The 16,345-nt window shown below is 55.7% G+C and overlaps 1 protein-coding gene across 7 annotated transcripts; it reads left to right on the top strand.

Annotated features, from left to right (window-relative positions):
- The first annotated feature begins 39 nt into the window (after positions 1–39).
- Positions 40–16,052, top strand: GOLGA2 (golgin A2). Of its 7 annotated transcripts, none has more exons than XM_068553797.1 (27): positions 40–180; positions 1,488–1,610; positions 2,559–2,639; positions 5,508–5,624; positions 5,900–5,943; positions 6,045–6,108; positions 6,524–6,583; positions 6,787–6,867; positions 7,674–7,712; positions 7,987–8,049; positions 8,136–8,229; positions 8,329–8,435; positions 9,428–9,486; positions 9,789–9,930; positions 10,683–10,769; positions 10,877–10,984; positions 11,200–11,287; positions 11,727–12,064; positions 12,368–12,481; positions 13,212–13,436; positions 13,519–13,594; positions 13,804–13,895; positions 14,156–14,374; positions 14,465–14,567; positions 14,663–14,769; positions 14,843–14,993; positions 15,085–16,052. In XM_068553797.1, the coding sequence occupies exons 1-27, from the start codon at positions 100–102 to the stop codon at positions 15,300–15,302; spliced, it is 3,081 nt and encodes a 1,026-aa protein (XP_068409898.1). In that variant the 5' UTR covers positions 40–99; the 3' UTR covers positions 15,303–16,052. The 7 variants fall into 7 exon arrangements, with proteins under 7 accessions (XP_068409898.1, XP_068409899.1, XP_068409900.1 ...); XM_068553798.1 differs by having other exon boundaries at positions 13,807–13,895; XM_068553799.1 differs by lacking the exon at positions 6,787–6,867 and having other exon boundaries at positions 41–180.
- The last annotated feature ends 293 nt before the right edge of the window (positions 16,053–16,345 follow it).

Genomic DNA, 16,345 nt, shown 5'->3' on the forward strand with positions numbered 1-16,345 from the left:
CGGCCTAGTACCGCCCTGGTCCTTCCTTTTACGGCTTCGTCTCACAGCGGCGCGGTGGCTGCCGGAAGCAATTCCGCAGTGGTTGCCGGGATCTTGCTGATGTGGCCCCCCCTTCCCCCGCCCCGTCCCGGGATGTCGGAAGAAACCCGACAGAGCAAATTGGCTGCGGCCAAGAAAAAGGTAAAACGTGCGGGGTCGCGGCTCCCTGACCCAGCCCGAGACCCCTCCGACGGCCGGGTCATGGCCAGAGTCTGTGCTGCCTCCGAGGCACACGGGGCGAGCCTCTCGGCGCCCCTTGGCGCCCCCCCAGAAAGTATTCTCAGCCAGTCCCGCCCCCCGGCAGCCCAGCCCCCGCCCTCACTCGTCACTCCTGGGTGACTTTGGGCCGGTGACCCCGGGGGCTTCCCGCACCAGGCTCGGCCCTCGCCTCCTGCCGCCCAGAACCGGACCTCTTGGGCTCCCTGGGCTCCCTAGGGTCCCGGTATCCAAGGACCTCGGTCCTGGCCTTGCGTTCCCCTCCCCCACCGCGAAACGGCGACTCGGGCATCGGTAGGGAGGAGTGAAATGTAGTTACGTCATAATCCCCCTCTGAACTGTCATTACCGCCACGAGCCCGGTGTTTGATCTTACGACCCGGTCCCCCTGTGTTTCCACATCCTTTCCGGTTTCTCTGGTCGCAGCACAAATTTCCAGCTTGAAGGGGACTCGGGACTATGGGACTTAGGTCCCACCTGGGTTTCAGGCTCCCTCACTCTAGACTGTACCCCATCCTTTGGTGTCGATAGCGTAAAAAGCCTACACTTCACCAGTGATCTCGAAACATTGACAGTCTCTCTGGGTGGCAGTGGGGAGAATGTGCTTTGCTTAGTTTGGTTTTCTCCCAGGTTTCTATCCAGAGAGACTGTCACAGTTTTAATCTGAATCTTCTGCCTTACACTCTTAATTCGCTATGATTCTGAGACCAGAGTGCCCGTCATTCAGTGCTCCTTTGGAGTGAGATCTGCTTATCCTCTGTGGAACAGATCGCGTGAAACTGAACTTCACAGCTGGGAATCTTTCCCAAATCATCATCTCAACGTGGGGTGCCCTGAGTGCCACAGGATAAACATGGGACTGGAGCATCAGTTTTGCTTGATTCTCTTGAGAGAGAAAAAGCCTTTTATATTAATGTGCTTAGGGACGACATTTGCATAGATTTGTAAGATTATAATAGACTTCTCTCCGAAATGGTGTTTGGGTTGTCCTCTTTCTGTTACGTTCCCAGATTCACTAGGGTTGTGTGCCTTCACTGCCTTCTGCCATTAGGATACACTGATGTAAAAGTTTGAGAAGCAGTGGTGTGCAGCTCTAACAGAGGTGTGAGAAAGGACCCTGATGTCTGATTAAATGTTTACTTTTCCACCTCTGCTTCTTGTAAACTGTAAAGTAGGATGTGAACATAGGGGGCTTATAGTTCTCATGAGCCTCACTGCTTTTCCTTTTTGCAGTTAAGGGAGTATCAGCAGAAGAACAGCCCTGGTGTTCCTGCAGGAGCTAAGAAAAAAAGAAAGATCAAGAATGGCAGTAGCCCGGAGACAACCACTTCTGGTGGTTGTCCCTCGCCTGAGGATGTGAGTATTGCCACCTTCCGGGGATGGGGTGCTCAAGGGACAGCAGGAGAGGGTAGTGGTTAAGATTGTGGAAGAAATGGCAGATATTGGCTAAGAAGTTTGGGTTTGAATTCTACCTCTCCCTCTGTTGGGGATATGGTTTTGGGCAAATTGTTTAAGCTCGTTGGGTCTCTGGTTCCACACTGGTAAAACTGGGGTAATACGGTCTTACACTTATGAAGTTTAAATGAGATTGTTGTTGTTTTTGTAACAATCCCCTAATACAGGGCCTGGTGCAGGGTAAACGTTCAGTAAAGAGTAGTTGCTATTTGACTTACTGCTCTGGTGATCTTCCTCAGCCCCAGCCTCAGTGGGAAACCAGGCAGTGAGAACAGCCTCTTGTCCTCAGGCTCTCCATTTAGAGGCACCAACAGAACCCCAGGGTGTGGTGAGGAGAGTCCCAGGCCCTTGGATTAGGAGATCATCTGAGTTTCAAGGCCATCTTTGCCACCAGCTTGCTGGGTGATGTCAAGAAAATCACTTCGTCCCCTGGGCCTCAGTTTCCTCATCTGTAAGATGACACTGTTGGATCAGATCATTGTCTTTCAGACTTATTTTTTAGCTGTAGCCCGCTTTGTTTGAGTGGACCCTTGTTCTGAAGTCTGGTTTTTAAAAGTCTGGGCCTGAGGGTCTAAGAAGCTATTAAGAGCTGCATTGTTCGCCTAAGGAGCTATGTGACTGCATTGTTCCGGGGACTTTTCCATCTGTTTACCTTGATTTCTGCCTCTGGCGAGGCAGCAAGTGGCTGTTTGGAAAATGGCACAGGCTGTGGTATTGATCCCTTTCTCTCTTCTCCAGCATTCCATTGCCCTGAACCCATCTCTTCTTCCTTCCCTGACTCTCTTGCCTCTCTAAGCCACTTTTCTCTTTCTCTCCCTGCCCTTGTTTTCCCCTTTTCGCCTCCTATAGATTCAGGACATTCTGAAGGTGCTGGTGTCCGACCTTAACCGCTCCAATGGGGTAGCGATCCCCCCATTGGACAAGTGGAAGGTGAGGCAGTGCCGAGACCCCCCTCTCTGGCTTGCTCCCTCCCAGCTCTGCATGCCCTGAGGCTTCTCTGGTTTGGGGGATACTTTGCCTCTGGCTTATTTTATGTTGCTGTCATTAACCCTGGGCCTGTTCATGTCTGCTTTTTCACCTGCTTGGTTGATTGGGTTCCCCCCCGACCCCCCATCTTTTATCGTCTTGGAGAAGGTGAGATGCTCCTTGGAGGTTAAAGGTAACTTGGGAATAGCTTCCAGAGCAGGTGTGTGGGATTTGGGCTCTTTGAGCCTCCAGTTTGAATGTCCGTGGTGCTATCAAACTAGGAGAGGTTAAATAAAACCAAACCTTCAAGTCTTGGCCCCTGGGCATCTGACCCCAAAAGACCAATAGACCACAAAGTAGTTTGTGATTTTTTTTTGAGTTGATCAATTCATTTTGGTTTGGCAGTAGGGAATGTAGGGTTGAGAGAAAAGGAGTTTGCATTATAGTCACAAGGACTGAGGATATTTTTTTCAATGAAACTTTAATCTGTAAGGGGTGTGAGGTTAACCAAACACGTGAGTGATCAGGACATTCTGCCCCTCTTCTCTTTTAAAAATTAACTGGACGTTTAACCGTATTCAGTGGGCCCTTGAGAGCAGAGGCATGTGGTAGGGGCTGTAGAAAACAGATGAAAGAAACATTTGGAATAAGGCAACGTTCCAAATGCTCGACAAGGCAGAGGTTGGTTCTAAATGGACTTGAGGCTGGAGGGGGTGGCATTTGAGGCCGGTTTGAAGATTAGAGGTGGGTAGCAGTCATCCACATTGAGAGTAGGGGAAATGGGAGTCCCAGGCAGAGGGTGTAATACAGGTAACAGCCAGGGTTATGAGCTCACAGAGAACTTTCCAGAAAGGCGGGGAGCCTGGGGTGCCCCTGGACTAGGAGATGTCCTCCGGACATGATGTTGGCACTTCCTCCTTAATTAACTTCCTCGGGGGACATCTGCCAGGCTAGAGGAGTAGGGCTGGAAGGGGGCCAGGTCCTGCTGGAGATGGGCAGGGGGAGAGGGCCTGGGACAGGGAACTGTTGGCTGGGGTTAGAGAGTCTTTCAATCATTAGGACTGCTCATGCCCAGTCGGTCGGGTCTGTCCAGGTGCTGTGACTCACCTTGTTGGCTCAGAGGAGATGCTGGGTGGCGCGGGGAGTGGAGTGCAGGCCTACAGGAGTCCCGAAGCTGTGCATCTGTACTCTTGTTCCAAGGCCCTGGGCCCGCATCCTTCTGCCGTCCTGGAAATGAAGACCCAGATGCCCATATTCCCTTCTTGTCGTTCTAAAATCCTCTCTATATCAATAACTGTTTCTCACCTAAGTTTTCTGCTCTAGTAGTGCAGGCCTGTGATTGCAGTATCCTGGGCAGAGCTGATGGCGTTTCCAGAACTGAGGACTAATGGATAGAAAAAAAAGGTTTTTTTTTTTAATGGAATGGGACATTGGAGGGGAGTGGGCAATGTTTTTAAAATTCCATACTTAGCTATATGACTCAAAATTATGAAGTAACTTGGTTGCTCACAAGATAGTCATATTAAGTATATTTAAGTCCTCAGAAAAAGACTTTTTTCCCCTTCTGAGCTTTCTTGTTTCTAATGCTAGGGATCCGTGGGCACCCAAGAGGCCAGGAGGGACCCAGGGCTCACCAGGGCCCGTGGCTAAGAGTGTGCTCCGCTCCCCCAAAGTCTCATGCCTAGCCAGCTGCTGAACCCCTGCTCTTACCTATTAGGTTCAGTAGTCCAGGTTGACAAGGCAACACCAGGTTCTGGCATCAAAGGTCACAGTGGGGACAGTCACCAAGCAAACAGCTTGATTCATCTTTAGCTTCCCAGGCTCTGCGGTGCTTGCTCTAAGGAGAGCAGTAGATTTGGGTTTTCAGAGGCCAGGGCTGAGGCTCCAGAGAGCAGGCAGCCCTTTCCCCCAAGAGAGGTGCAGCCTCTTCCTTCCAGACTCAGCTTCGTTGGCCAGGCCTTGGCTCCCCGGTGCTCTTCCCTTGTCAAGCTTTGGCTTATCGGCCCTCTTCCCCATCTCACCTATTGAACATTAGATCCCTCGAGCCAGAGGCTTGGACTAAGTGTCAGGCCTGAGCCTGGAGAGAGGCCGAGTGGGGCTCTGGTCAAGCAAGTGGATCCATTTGGGCCAAGAGAGAACTTCTCCATGGCTCCTGGCCCTCAATCCCACGATTGTTCTCCAGGATGACAAGAGTCAAAGGGTAGATGTCTTACCTCTGGTTTCTCAGCTGTTTCTTGGTTGGGTAGGTGTTTTGGAGCCAGGAGGTTGGGATGGGTAGTGGCCATGGTTTTCTTTTTATCTGTAAGAGCAGGGAGGGCCTTCTCGTCGGGCAGCTTCTTTCCCAGAAAAGGCCTGAGTCATGGAGACACACCAGTAGTTGCAGGAAGGAGGGAAGGAAGGAAGGGAGAACAAGAAGAAAGAGGCAGATCGCTCTGCTCCTTCATCACTGCCACCCTCTGCCCAGCGTGGGGCCCCGGGAGAGGGGCCCTCTGGGCACAGACTGGCTTTCTGGAAGAGCAGGGCCTGCTTCTCCCTGACTTGGCACACCTTCCTTCCACCTGCTGTAGCTGCTGTAGGTCAGCCAGGGAGCTGAGCTCCAGGGAGAACAAGGCCCTCGTGTTCTCGAAGGAGGCTGTGCAGCCCCGGAAGGCTGCAGACCGGCCCGACGTCTTCGCGAGCCGTAGCCACCCCCCAGAGTGGCTCCCAGCATGCGTGACTGTCACTCTGACCGCAGCAACACCTGTCCTACCCGCTCTGCACCCCTGCGTTCATGGCAGTGAGGCGACTTTTGCCCTGCCTGGCCCCCTAACCCCCTGCTCTGTTCTGTGACAGGCGCCCAAAGACCGCGCCGCTCCTGTTACACCGTCTGCTGATGACACCGTGTCACCTGGCGGTGTCCCTTCCCCCTGTGCTAGTCCCCCCCGTGTCACTAGCATGGCATCAACTCAGGTTCGTGCCTCTTCCCCCTTGGCCTGCTGCCCCACTCTATGCTCACCCCCTCCTCCTTCCTGGAGGAACGGACCTGCCGTGGAGCCTCCTCCCCTTTCTTCAGGTAGCTTGGCTCCTAGAGCGAGGCGCCCTTCCTGAGGACGGGGGTGGGGGAGGCCAAAAGCAGGTTCTCCTTACGGTGCGGGTGGACGGAAAGCGGTTGGAATGAGCTTGGCGCCCGTGGGTGGTTCTTACTGGAAACCGAATGACCGATTGATACGTTTCTTTCCAAACAGAACCGTGATGCTGACCGTGATCCTAGTCCCGTTGATGAAAGCACGTGAGTGTCTCCCACGGGGCCAGCGGTCCCTAGGCCGCTGCCCATGACCCCCTCTTTCCCATCGAGCCTCCTGCACCCCTGACTGCTGTGTTCATCCCCAGATCTTTCTCATCCACCGAGAGCCTGCGACAGCTATCTCAGCAGCTCAACGGTCTTGTGTCCGAGGTACCACCCCCAAAATTGGAGCCCGGAGTGGGCTATAGAGGGAAGGAAAATATGACGGAAAGAAACCGAGGCAGAGTTTCCCAAGAGGAAGGGGAGGTCCTGGGACCAGGCAGCTTGGCTGGATAATGTTTAGCTAGTCATTACTTCTCTGAGTCTCCTCTTTGACGCTGTCCAAATGAAGGGGTTGGACCATGAGATTGGTTACATCATTTTATCCTGCAGATGAGAGCTGCTTGGGAGGTGGGGGACAAGGGGGAATTAAGAATGAAGAGAAATTGGCACAGGGAGGGGTTAAGGGGGTGTGGCAAGTTAGGCAGGAAAGGAAATGTTGCCAGTTGATGGGGAAGATGTTGGAGGGCTTAGGCCTTGAGGGGGATAGATTACGTTTCCATGTGAACCCTTTCATCTCTCCTAGTCTCCATCTTACATCAACGGGGAGGATCTAGCATCCTGTACTGACATAAAGAATCTGGAGGTAAGGGGGCCTGCACCACGGCCCAGTGACCCTGCAGGCCAACCACCACCTGCCCCCACCTCCCGCCTCCCACAGCGGGGGCTGGGTGCCCCACTGCCAGCTGAGACAGCCCAGACACCCCCCAACCCTAATGATTGCTCTCTCTACCTCTCTCCCCCCCCTCCTCCAACTCCTCCTCCTCCTCCTCTCTGCATGCGCCTCAGAGCCGGTACCAAGAACTATCAGTAGCCCTGGACTCCAGCAATCTAACAAACACACAACTCAGTAGCAAGATAGAGCAATTGGTAAGAGTCCAGTGTTGTCCCCAGATTCCACGCTGCCAGTCTGGGGCCCCAGTCTCACCTTGGGGCTCTGAAGAAAGGGGCTGGGGACCCCTGGTGCCATGGGAGAATGGGGTGCCGGGGGGCCTAGGTCTCAGCTGGAGGGACCCCGGAGCACGGCATGCAGCATGGCTCTCTCTGTGGCTGCCCTCTTTGCCTACTCTGTTCTCCAGAGACCCCTGCTTGAGTCCTCCCCACGCTTGCCCTGGGTCTGTTGCCTGTAGGGGGAGCACTAGCTTGACTGGTGTGTCCCAGCCCTGACTCAGCCCCTGATTTGTTCCGACTTCGACCTTGGACAAGTCAACTGTCCTCTCTGGGCTTTAGTTTCCTGAGGAGGTAGAATTAGAGGGTGTCCAAGGTCCCTTTAAGCTCAAAAAATCAAAGATTTAAAGGTCCTTTTCGTTCCCATATCTGTGCTCTTAAGAACAGAACCTGGCCTGCAGTGTGTGCTCAGGAAACATTCCTTGAGTGAATGCCCCCTTCCAGATCGTGAGCTGGCAGAGGGTGGTCTGACCTTCTCAGACTCCATTTCTAGAGGTTTATGTCATTGTCCCTTCAAGGAAATCAGATCCAGACTCTCGCTACTGTGGCCGTGAGCAAAACTTCCCAAGACCCAAAGTCTCTTAGCTTGAGAAGCGTTCGTCCGTTCATGTCCCCATGAACTCTCCCTTTCTAACCCATTCCTGGCCCCTGACCGTCCCTCCTCCTTGGTCTGAGGATCGTGGGAACGGGGGACAATCTCAGTCACCTTCCTATGACTCTCCCCACAGAAACAAGAGAACCAGGAAACTTTGGATCGACTGGAAAAAGTAACGCGATTTCTTTGTCTGCTCCTCCCGTGGCTGATGGGTTTGGGGGAGGATTCAGATGTAGAGGCCCATTCTCCTCTTGCCTGCTGGCAGCCTGGAGAAAGAGGGGGCCTACCCCCTGCCCCTCCCCGCCCGTCCCCTACTCCCGGGGTGGCTGATTATCTGTTCTCATCGGTGGGCCTGTCCTGGGCCAGTGATGACATTCTGGGGGCTATATCCTTTGCTGTTTCATCTCTGCCTACCAGTAAGAGCTGTTTCTTCTCTTTTCCTGCAGGAGAAGAAGGAATTTGAGAAGAAGCTCGTGAAGGAACAAGGGGCTCTGAGAGAACAGCTGCAGGTGAGTGGGCTGAACCAGGGTCCCTCATGGCCCCCAGGAAACATTGCTTTTGTGCTTTTAGCACTTGTTTGGCCTTTCTCCCAAAGGTCCACATTCAGACCATAGGGATTCTGGTGTCCGAGAAGACGGAATTACAGACAGCTCTGGCTCACACCCAACAGGCAGCCAGGCAGAGAGCAGGTGGGAATCTAGGCACCTTTTCACCCCTCGGCCGGGCACACTGGCTGGCCTTCAGCGGGATTCCTTCTTTGGGCTTCCCTTCTCACGCTGTCATTTCAGGAGAGTCGGAGGACCTTGCTCATCGCCTGCAGTCGTCCAGGCAGCGTGTGGGAGAGCTGGAACGGACGCTGTCTGCCGTCTCCACGCAGCAGAAGCAGGCCGATAGGGTGAGCCCAGCAGTCTGCCCATCCGCTGGAGGTGGTGTGTGTGTGGGGTGAGCCTAAAGGTCCCTTCGGCAGGATGGAGTGACTTGCTCCCCAGAAGGCAGCACTGGCCGTTTCTTGCTGCTTTAAAGTTGTGTGATTGTGAGAAGCAACCCGGGCGTGAGTTGGTTGCCATGGCGAGTTGTTGGGGGAGGGGGGAGTACTGTCTAGAGCGAGCGCTGGATGCAGAGCCCAGAGCCAGAGTGCCAGCCTTGCCCTTTACTGGCTGTGGGCTCTGGCCTAAGTGCTAGGTGTTCGGGCTGTGAAGGTTCAGAACAGTATTTTTAGTCCGTTACCGCACTAAGAGAGAGAAGTACGTGTGTGAAATATATATAAGACAGGTCGGAAAGGATTCATAAAAACCCAGGGGAGAGGAACAGGATGGCTGAGAGAAATGTCACTTTGGTACCTTCTGAGTTAGGGGCTATGTGAGTGTATCATCCATTCAAAAAATGAACAAGAGATTACAATACAATTTAATCCCCCCATCACATCTGTGCTCGCACCCCGGGGAGAGAACGTGGTTCAAGAATCCCAGCTCTAAGTGATGTTAGGTGAGCCACTTAACCTCTAATGCTCCGTGTTGTTCACCCGTAAAATGGAGATAGTAATAGTAACTGCCTCCCAGGGTGCTTGTGAGTTTGAAACGGGAATGTTGGCTGAGAGAGTGTTCAGGAAAGGTTCAGACGTGGGGCTGATAACAGTGAGAATGATGGCAGTGTTATCTGCTGTCCCCGGGCCTGTGAGCCAGCCATGAGTTAGAGCTCTCCGCCTGCCTTTTCCACCCTTCCCGAGTTCTTATTAAAACCAAATGAGAACATGAGCTTGGAAGTGCTTTGAAAAAATATAAAGCCTGACACCAGGTGAGGCCGTGTTGCTGGGAGTCGTTCCTGTTGCTGCTGTCTGTCTGCATCTTCCACCTCCCTTCTCCTGACCTCGCCTCTCTGTGTTTGCAGTACAACAAAGAATTAACCAAAGAGCGAGATGCCCTCAGACTGCAGTTATACAAGAACAAGTAGGATGGGGATTGTGGGGGAGGGCTGGGTGGTGGGGGGGAGCCAAGGGAGTGGGGTGAGGAGCTGGTACAGGTTTGCATGCGTGCAGAGCCAGGCTCTGCTGTCCCAGCTGTGCCACCGACTCCTGCTGTGGCCTCAGGCAACTCATGTCCTCTCTGTGGCCTGCCACTTGTGACTCTTGATCCTGGGGTCCCTTCCAAAGAGACTGTTTTGTGGTTCTGCGGCAAAGGTAGTGGGCTGGTCACCGGAGCGACCCTTTCTGTTCTTTACTCACGTCTCCCTCCACTACCGCCGGTCACAGCAAAAGCAACGAAGACCTGAAGCAGCAGACCTCGGAGCTGGAGGAGAAGCTGCGGGTCATGGCGAAAGAGAAGGCGGCCATGCAGCTGGGGATGGAGGAGCTGCAGAAGAAGATGGAGATGTCCGAGCTGCTGCTGCAGCAGGTGGGGCTGGAGCCCCAGGGAGTGCGGGCCCCACCTGGCGGGGCCAGGGCTTCTTAGGGTCATTGTGGGTGGCCTCCGGCCAGGAGCCAGAAAATTTGGATCCTTGTTCTGGTCCTGCCATAGACTCCTCTAGAGATAGGAGAAAAATTGGGGCCTTGCCCAGACCTCTGGAATCAGAATCTCAGGGATAGGCCTTTTTAATTTTTATTTTTAAAGCATCCTGGTTGAAAACCATTGTTTTATGGATGACAGTTATAAGGCTAGCCCGTGAGTCCGCTCCCTTCCTCTCGGGGCCAAGCCTCCAGGTAGACAGGGTGCTCAAGTCTCAGAGAGCCTCCTCTTTAGTTTTCCTGCGTGCACAGTGAGTCTCTGCCTTCCTGCCATCAGTAAGGGTGTGGTTAAAGTATGCCATGTTCATATATTGGACTACTGTGTAACCATTACAAAAATTAAGTATATCTTGTTTGCAGCAAAGTGAAATTAAATTGCAGAACCGTATATGATACCACCCCGTGACAGCACAACTGCACTGTGCATTAATTAAACATGTTTGCATATGTGTGGAAAAGGGTGCAGAAGGATACACACTGGATTGGGGTGGTTGGGGAGCAATGAGTATTTAGTAAAAATAAAGCCTGTGGACCTGGTTCTAATAGCATGAGGACAACCTTGAGTTGTACATTGACCTTTTGGGGGGCATTGCATGGAACAGCCTGGGCTTCCCAGATCCAACCTCATTTTTCACCATCCAGTTTTCTAGTCAACCTACCCCTGACAGCAGCCAGCAGTTACAGCAGGCCCTGGAAGAGCAGGCACAGCTGGAGACCCACGTGGAGCAGGTGAAATTGTGCAGAGAGGGGGGTGCGGGAGGAGGATGACCCCAGGTGATCGGGAGCAGGCGAGGCCCCATGACAGCCCGTGGTAACTTCTGTGCCCACTGTCGCAGCTGAAGGATTCTCTGAAGCAGCTGCAGGCAGAGAGAGACCAGTATGTGGTGAATATGAAAGAAGAGAACGCCGTTTGGCAGCAGAAGATGCAGCAGATGCTGGAGCAGGTGAGAGGTGACCTTCCACCCCGCTCCTTAGACAGGTCACTTGGTCTTCCTGGGCATCTGTGAAATAGGAATCACGTCACTTGCTGTGTGCAGCCAGAGGTGGAAGTGTGTATCTAGAGGGCGGGGGTGGAGAGGGAGGTGGTCGCCCGGCCTTGACCCCCCTCTGCCTCCCTCTTTGTGCTCTCCCCCCACCCCCCCACCCATGCTTTGGGCAGATGGGCAAGTTGAAGGAAGAAAAGGAGTGCAGCATGAGTCAGGTGCAGGAGCTGGAGACCAGTTTGGCCAGACTGAGGACCGAGATCGGTAAGCCGGGGCCAGGGGATCTGGGAGCAGGTTTGGTGTCGGGGCTGGTGAGGGCGGCTGAGAATGGAGGTTAGTGGGTGGAAGGGCACCGTGGCCAAAGGAAAGAGGTCTGTCCCAGGAGTTGGCAAGTCTTGCAATTTCCCTGAGCCTCAGGGTCCCCATCTGCAAAAAAGGGGTGAAGTGCCCACTGTTGTCTTGAGCATAAAGATGTAAGGAACTCTGTTTGAACGTGTCTTGAAAGATTGAGCCAGGAAGCCAAGATTTGGGGCAAGGAGGCTGAATCAGAAGCTGTGGACCAAGAAGAGGGTGTTTTGGAGGGACTTCCCTGGCGGTCCAGTGGTTGAGGCTCTGTGCTTCCGCTGCATGGGGGCACGGGTTCGATCCCGGTTTTTGGAGACTGCAGAGGCGAGAGGCCCTGACGGTGTGCTCCCTTTCTCAGCTGTGCCTCCGCCTCAGGAGCCCCCAGCTGGGCCCTCGGAGGTAGAACAACGGCTGCAGGCGGAGGCCGAACAGCTACAGAAGGAACTGCAGAGCCTGGCACAGCGGCTGCAGGCGCAGGTGAAGGACAACGAAAGTCTGAGTCGCCTGAACCAGGAGCAGGAGCAGCGGCTGCTGGAGCTGGAGCAGGCAGCCAGGTGCTGGGGGGAGCAGGCAGAGGAGCGCAAGCAGATTCTGGAGAGCATGCAGAGCGACCGCACCACCATCAGCCGCGCGCTCTCCCAGAACCGCGAGCTCAAGGAGCAGCTGGCTGAACTGCAGAACGGATTCGTCAGGCTGGTGCGCAGCCCTACCCAGCCAGCCTGCCCTCCTCCCTGGCCAAGTCCTTTGGGGGCGGGGCGAGGCACTTAACCTGTCTGGGGCCTTGGTTTTCCCACCTGTAAAATGGGTGATATGGACCTTTTGTGAAATGGTACCCACGAAGGCACGCTGTGAGCCGGAGAGCCCTGCTCGGAGGGTTGTGGGGGGAAGGGGCAGACTTTCCTACCTGCCTCCACCCTTCCCTGAGCTGTGGGAGGCGGACACCAAGTTCTGGGGTCTCCAGCTGCATTGGGTGGCCGCTGATTGCTTCTCTCTGTGCAGTCCAATGAGAACATGGAGACAACCAGCACGCTGCAGTCGGAGCAGCACATCAAGAAGGAGCTGGCCAAGAAGCTGGGCCAGCTGCAGGAGAAGCTAGGAGAGCTGAAGGAGACGGTAACCGCTGCCCCAGTGGAAGGGCTAGGAGACAGGCATCAGCCTCTGGGGAGTGAGGGACCTGGGGCCGGGACAGGTGACCCCAGAGTCCTTCAGAGCCTGTGACTGCTTGTTGCCCCCTGGGCCTCTGACTTTCAGAGTTGAGTAGCCCTGGGCCATAGGTCGTTGTCCCCGCTAGAGGCATCGAGCCCCTAATTAGAGGGGAAGAGAGGGTGTACGGTGGCCAGCTCCTTGGGTTCAGCCCTGGATTCAGCCCTCGCATCTCTAAGCCTCAGTTTCCTTATCTTAAAAGGTTAGCGGGACTTCCCTGGCGGTCCAGTGGTTGAGACTCCACTGCAGGTGGTGCGGGTTAGATCCCTGGTCGGGGAACTAAGATCCTGCATGATGGTGTGGAGCTGCCAAAAAAATAGAAAAAAAAAAAAAAAAAGGGTTATTATTTTCCTCCTAGAGGTGTTGGAGATTAGAGAATCATGCATGTAAAGCCTTAGGCATTCAGTGTGCACCTCACAGATGTTGGCTGGAGCTCTGCTTTTCCACCCGTCTGCGGCCTCAAGATAGAAAGAAGCTTGTTATGAGGGCTGGGTGAAGGCGGCATGGGGCTCTGGGCAGCCAGCAGAGCCTCGCGGTGCCTGCCTCAGGCAGAGGGGTCTGTGCCCAAGCGCCCCAGTCTCTGGGCTCAGACTGCGGAAGCAAGCCACCGCCTGCCCTCACCCCCAGAGTCTTCCCGCAGGTGGAGGTGAAGAGCCAGGAGGCTCAGGATCTGCAGCGGCAGCGGGACCAGTACCTGAGCCACCTGCAGCAGTACGTGGCAGCCTATCAGCAGCTGGCCTCTGAGAAGGAGGTGCTGCAGAAGCAGGCGCTGCTGCAGACCCAGCTCGTGGACCAGCTGCAGCACGAGGAAGTCCAGGGCAAGGTGGCGGTCCAGATGGCCCACCAGGAGTTACAGGAGACCCAGGTGAGGGCGTCGGAGTGCTGGGCCCCTGACGGGGAAAGCCTGCAACCTGTGTCCCTCCTCACTTTCTTTCCTGGCCCCTTAGGAGCGCCTGGAAGCAGCCAACCAGCAGAACCGGCAGCTACAAGCCCAGCTGAACCTCATGGCTGTGCCTGGGGAAGGTAAGTAGGACGGCCCGGAGGGAGAACACCCAGCCTGAGGAGCAGGGGGACGTTTAGCAGCGTGGAACTGAGTTAGGAGAGACCTTTAGGACAGCAAATGCTCTTCCTGCAGCGAGTGAGGTGCGGGGCAGAGCTGGGCCGCACGCTCTCTTCCCGGCCTGCTCCACCTGCCTTGTCAGGTTGTCTCAGGACCCTCCATCTGTCCCCAGCAGGAGACGGACCGGACGGTGAGGAGAAGGAGGAGGAGGCTCCCCGGCCGAAGCTGAGCGTGCCGGAGGAGCTCGATAGCCGAGAGCTGCTGGTGAGCCGACCTCCCCGCTCCTTGCCTGTCTTGCTTCCCACCTCCCTCTGTGGTTCCGCTCAGACGCTCTTTGCGGTTTCCCTCCTTCTGACTTCTCTGGACCCCCAAGCTCGCCTGGGAGCCATAGTCAGATGCCATGTCATCCTTGAACCACAGGCCTGCCCACTAAGACCCCGAGACGGGGAGCATCTCTCTGCCCCCCGCCCCTCGCTGGTCCTGAGTATCCCGCACAAAAGCATGCGCACACCTCTTGCCCGCAGGTGGCATTTTTTAACTCGGCCTTAGCCAGTGCTGAGGAAGAGCAGGCCCGGCTGCGCGGGCAGCTGAAGGAGGAAAAGCTGCGCTGCCGGCGCCTGGCTCACCTGGCAGCCCCGGCCCAGGACGGGGCGGAGAAGGAGGCCCCAGCCTCCGGGATCGGGGGGGACAGTGTGCCTGCGGAGACCCACCAGGCCCTCCAGGTGGCCATGGACAAGCTGCAGGTGAGTGAGTTGCCCCCCGTGGGGTCCAGGAAGGGTGGGGGCCTGCGGTCATGCCGCTGCCGAGCCCTGACCCTGCTGTTCTGGCTTCAGGGCCGTTTTACGGCGCTCATGCAGGAGAAAGTGGATCTGAAGGAGCGGGTAGAGGAGCTGGAGCATCGCTGTATCCAGCTGTCCGGAGAGACAGACACTATTGGTGAGTGGAGAGGCTAGGGCCCGGGGCGGGGGGCCGCGGGCTGGATCAGGGCAGCCCCGCACCTGAGCCCTGTTGGCCCTCCCCGCTCCCCGCAGGAGAGTACATCGCCCTTTATCAGAGTCAGAGGGCGGTGCTGAAGGCGCGGCACCGGGAGAAGGAGGAGTACATCCGCCGCCTGGCTCAGGACAAGGAGGAAATGAAGGTAGGGGTCCTTGTGACCATCTCTGCGGGCGGGGGTGGGGTGGGCTGCGGGTGCTGAGCGCCTCTCCCTCCAGGTGAAGCTGCTGGAGCTCCGGGAACTGGTATTACGCCTGGTGGGGGAGCGAAATGAATGGTATGGCAAGTTCCTGGCTGCCCAGAACCCTGCTGGTGAGCCCACTACAGCGCCCCCAGCCCCCCAGGAGCCCGGTGCTGCTGACAAGGGTGGTGAGTAGCGCCCTCGGGGAGGGCCGGCGGGCGGGCAGGGGAGAGCTGGCACACCACTCCGAGCCCTGCCTCTCTCTCTCTCTCTACAAAGGTCTCCGTGAGGTGAGCCTCGAGGACAACGTGGACCCCACCCAGGGGGAAGCCCCGCGGGGCCAGACAACCCCTGAGAACCCCACTGCGCAGCAGATCATGCAACTGCTGCGCGAGATCCAGAACCCCCAGGAGCGCTCAGTCTTGGGCAGCAACCCCTGCATCCCCTTCTTCTACCAGGCTGACGAGAACGATGAAGTGAAGATCATGGTGGTCTAACTGCCCAACACTAGCGGGCAAAGACCAGAGACCTGGGGCCGGGGCGCTCTGCCCCTACCCATACCTGCTGCCCCGTCCCTCCTTCCTGGCACCCCTTCATCCCTAAAAAAACCCCTCAAAAGGGGTATAGCCCCCTGCCTAATGGGGGGAGACAAATAGGTGCAGACCCCTTGCCATCTTGGCCAGGGCTGTGTCTTGATCTCTGGGCTATTAATAGTTCCAGAAAAACAAAGAGCCGGAGGCTCAATAAAGGTTGTTTATTTAAGAGGCTGCCGTTCTTGGGGAGCAGGGGCTCCCTGCTCGTCTCCTCACCCCCACCAAGCAATCCTCCATTCAGAGGGGCTCATGCATCCTCTATTCAGAGGCACTTTGGGGCACAAGTGCCCCCCCGCCCCCTCGCCCAGCCAGACAACTGGGCAGCACTCTCACAGGCCTTGGGCAGGTTGGGCAAACCGAGGCCAGGCAAGGACATAAGCTGGTGGCGGGGTGGGCTCCCTCCCAGTGTTTATACTGTAACTGTGTAACATTTTGTATATTCTGGAGGTAGGGAAGCCCCCTGTATCACAGTGGAGGTTGGCGCTGGTAAACGGGGAGGACCTTCTATTAAATATTTGGGGCTGGGGAAAATTATTTATTGATAGTGTAGGACGGAGAGAGAAGGTGGAGGCGGGGACGGGTTTGTGCCCGGGTGATTCGACTCCTGTTTCACTTGTTTCACTTTTTATTTCAGAATAAATGAATTTAGCCATACTGCTTGTCCTTGCGTGTTCCTTTTTCTTCCGTCACTGGGTCCTGTGCCGTAAGCACTGAACGGGGAGCGGCTCCTGCCAGCAGAGGGCAAGCTTCTGGTTGTGCTGGTCCCCAGTGTGTCTGAGCACATCCAACCAGGCTGTTAGAGATCTTCCAAGGCCTGTCACCTGCATGCTGCCTGGTGAAGACTGGGGGTTCCCAGGGGGACTGCCGCGGGGCTCTCGGGGCAGTCTTGCCTTAATGGCGGAGAGACTCAGAAGTCAGATCTAATCCCAGGGAGGGAAAGCAGGGTG

This window comes from Eschrichtius robustus, chromosome 10, assembly GCF_028021215.1.
Source record: "Eschrichtius robustus isolate mEscRob2 chromosome 10, mEscRob2.pri, whole genome shotgun sequence".
Taxonomy (NCBI): domain Eukaryota; kingdom Metazoa; phylum Chordata; class Mammalia; order Artiodactyla; family Eschrichtiidae; genus Eschrichtius; species Eschrichtius robustus.